This window comes from Phytophthora cinnamomi (genome assembly GCF_018691715.1).
Source record: "Phytophthora cinnamomi strain GKB4 chromosome Unknown Contig60, whole genome shotgun sequence".
In the NCBI taxonomy this organism is placed as follows: Eukaryota; Oomycota; class Peronosporomycetes; order Peronosporales; family Peronosporaceae; genus Phytophthora; species Phytophthora cinnamomi.
Genome location: NW_027150993.1, coordinates 965,870 through 967,101, shown reverse-complemented (window position 1 = coordinate 967,101; position 1,232 = coordinate 965,870). Strand labels below are relative to the sequence as shown.

Sequence of the window (1,232 nt, the reverse complement as noted above, 5' to 3'; positions counted from 1 at the left end):
ATGGTGCAGAAACAACAAGCACTAATCGACGTTTTGACTTCGCAACGCAAAGAGGTCAAAGTTGAAGGTATAAGCCTACCTCGCTTCTATGGAAACATGGGTGACTCAGTTGAATTGTACTTCGACCAAGTTATTCATTACTTTGAGGCGAAGAACATTGATTGGCAAGATGAGAATCAGAGTAAGCGCATCATTGCCATGATGACTGCCAATTTCAGAGGAAATGCTGCTGCATGGTACATGCTTTGCAGGGATTCCGTCAGTGATGTCCAAGATTTGATCCAGAAGCTCACGAAGGAATTCGTTCCTCCGGATCTTCAGGAGCGCCTTCGAGATCGATTGTACAGTCTCAAGCAAAAACGTTGTTCTAGCTTGGAGGACTACATCTCTCGGTTCCGCGTTGCTATCATGCAAGTCAAGGACATGAGTGAGCTTGACAAGATCACGTACTTCATTCGAGGTCTTGTTAGTCCCACGAAAGAAGAAGTTCAGTATCGTCGTTGCACGACGGTATCTGAGGCTCTCTCAGTTGCACTCGAGTATGACAGATCGCACTTTCGTGCTGGTCCGTTTCAGAAGAGTCGTTGGACACCTCCAAGATCTTTTGGCCGTTCCAACTCCACGTCATTCGCTCGTTCCAACACGGCTCCACAGCGTCCTGCTGAGAATGAACCTGAGCCTATGGAAATCGACACTGGTCATGTGCATAACCCACGCCGTGACAATTATCGTCGCCCTGTTCAGAACAACAACCGTAACAGTGGCAACTCAAAGAAGTGTCGGTATTGTAAGAAGCCTGGTCACACGATTGAACAGTGCTTCAAGCTTCAAAATCGACAGAAGCACGGAACGAATAACAGCTATCAGTCTGACACTAAGCGTGGTCAGTTCGCTGTTCACACTTTGGCAGCAGAAAAGCCAGAGTCTGTTGAAGTTGTTGAGATAAATGATCTCAACGCTGCTACCATCCAGTCACTACCAGCTCCGAAGGAGTTGATTCGGAAGCCAGGTCTGTGTGAAGGCAAACGTGTCACCATTATGCTAGACACGGGAGCCACATGCAATGTCATTCGTCCTGGATTGGTGGATACTATTCCTGACACGATGATCTCTCAAGTCACCTTGTTTGACGGAAGCACAACGAAGAAACGTGCCGTTCACAAGGGCAAGGTCACTATTGAGATGGATGGCTATCGATTCAGAGACTTAGAGGTCCTGGAATGGTCTATGAG

The 1,232-nt window shown here is 47.5% G+C and overlaps 1 protein-coding gene across 1 annotated transcript; it reads left to right on the top strand.

The window, feature by feature from the left end:
- On the top strand, positions 1–758 carry IUM83_14128 (Retroelement pol Polyprotein; the record flags this gene model as incomplete). The annotated part of the gene is made up of 2 exons (XM_067938853.1): positions 1–565; positions 745–758. The coding sequence occupies 2 exons, from the start codon at positions 1–3 to the stop codon at positions 756–758; spliced, it is 579 nt and encodes a 192-aa protein (XP_067787555.1).
- Positions 759–1,232: the final 474 nt, after the last annotated feature.